At 49.1% G+C, this 1,934-nt stretch overlaps 1 protein-coding gene across 1 annotated transcript; it reads right to left on the bottom strand.

Annotated features, from left to right (window-relative positions):
- Window positions 1-909: 909 nt before the first annotated feature.
- Window positions 910-1,934, bottom strand: H310_03849 (hypothetical protein). Its single transcript, XM_008867906.1, has one exon. The coding sequence runs from the start codon at window positions 1,620-1,622 to the stop codon at window positions 987-989; it is 636 nt and encodes a 211-aa protein (XP_008866128.1). The 5' UTR covers window positions 1,623-1,934; the 3' UTR covers window positions 910-986.

Genomic DNA, 1,934 nt, shown 5'->3' with positions numbered 1-1,934 from the left:
AGTGTATCCTAAGATGGATGCTCGATTTGGAAGTTGCGTCAACACTACCTGTAATTGGTGGATAATTTTTCAGAATAAGTCTACGATATTGTTTTTCGTGAGGTAGATAGATAAAAATAGCATAACATATAACTCTTTATGATTAATAAATATATAAATATATCTAAAAAAGAAAAAATTTCAAATAGAAAAATAATAATTATCAATATTTTTTTCGATATAATGATATTGATTATAATGAGAAAAATAATTTAAAAAGGAACTAAAAAATTAAACAAAGCTTAATAAATTATTTTCTAATTCGCTAAAATTCTAAATGCGCAATGTTATTGGTTATTTCTATTTCTTTGGTTTGATGGAATTCCGTGGGGTTTGGCGGTTTCGACGGGCCATCCGATGTGGAAAAACGGACAACGAGTGGCAACGTGAATGGCCGACCCGCTAGAGCCGACTGCTTCGTCATCGTCTGCCTCCGTGCGCTGCGCACGTTGCACCAAGGAGTTAGTGCGCTGAGACACTTCACAAGAGCTGGGACAGCAAGATGTGCCATGACTAGCGCCAGCCGAATAAATTGTGGTAAGTTACACCCTTGTCTGGTGTATGCCTGGACGGATGCGATGGATGGAGAGCTGGAGAAGAGTGTCTGCGGTGTTTGTTGAAAGCTGACACTGCGGCCACATCGATCTTTTTTCGCGGGGAAATCGTGACTGTGGAGGAGCCACACCGGAGCCTGCCGTGTGTGAAAATTGACATGCGCAGCTGCTCTACCATCGATTCGCTGCATCCAAGTAGCCCTTGAAAACCAAATATCATCACCCCTATGCACTTGATAGATAGAGCGCCACCACTATGCAACCACTTTTTGGTCACTTGCCACCACTCGAGTCTGCTCTTCCAGTACTTAGCACGTTTGCCATACCGAGATCGTGTAATTTACCTCCCAAACACGACCAAACCAGCAAGGGGCATTCATAATAAAGGACGTGCTAGGCTGCAAACGTTCCGAGTCTACGCTTGGCACTTGCAGCATACTCTTCCAGGCGAGAAAGGAGTTTGCAAGGGTTGTAGTACAGGTCCATGCGACTTTCTTGACTGTTGTACTGGCCAAACCCGTCTTGCTCTAGCACTTGGCCATCGCCCAGCTGACCGTCGAAGCGGCCAGTGAAGTAGCCTTCCGCTCTCCACCGAAACGACGTCGTCGTAGAGTTGGTCGAGAAGACGTCGACAACAGTCCACGTCCACCCGAAGGGGCTCGCTTCTACGAGAACAGCTCGATGTGGCACGTGGTCAACTTGAGTTTCATTCACCCTCCACGTCATGTTAACGCCATCATTCGCCAATTCGTCCGACTGCCATTTGGTATGGAGGAGCAGTTGTAAATGTCGCTGCACCTCGGTGCCATCAATGTCAATGGAATGCACCGCAGAGGCCGTCAAGAAGGTGTCCAGGCACTTGTGACATGCCCTTGCATCCATGAGCGCGTGTGTGATTGACGCACGAGCTGCAGTAGACGAGGCCGCCGGCGTCTGTTGATGCGATGGCTGCGGAGACATGCCCGCAGGGACGCCACGGCTGATCGATCCACTGCTGGTCCCTGATACTTGAATCCCCGGGAGAGCCATGAAGTAAGCTCTCCACGACTGGAACAGCCGCGCTGACTGTATTGCAAACAGCGCGGTGGACGTGGCTAGGGAGGAGGCTTTCCGTGTGTGCGACTGGATTTCGAGGACATACGGCAGCTTCGATGGTCCGTGGTACGTGTGGCAATGCACGCGATCCAACGACAAACTCGACACCAGCGTTCCATTGACTGTGCCTTCCGTCTTGTAAACGTGCAATTGTGGAGCGCCAGGACCTTGTTGTTTGACCACACAGAACCTTGGTTGCCACACTGCGGAGAACAGAAGACCTGGCACGCGCTGCTGCAACCATCC

This window comes from Aphanomyces invadans (genome assembly GCF_000520115.1).
Source record: "Aphanomyces invadans strain NJM9701 unplaced genomic scaffold supercont1.6, whole genome shotgun sequence".
NCBI lineage: Eukaryota > Oomycota > Saprolegniomycetes > Saprolegniales > Verrucalvaceae > Aphanomyces > Aphanomyces invadans.
This window is presented reverse-complemented; position numbering and strand designations above follow the sequence as displayed.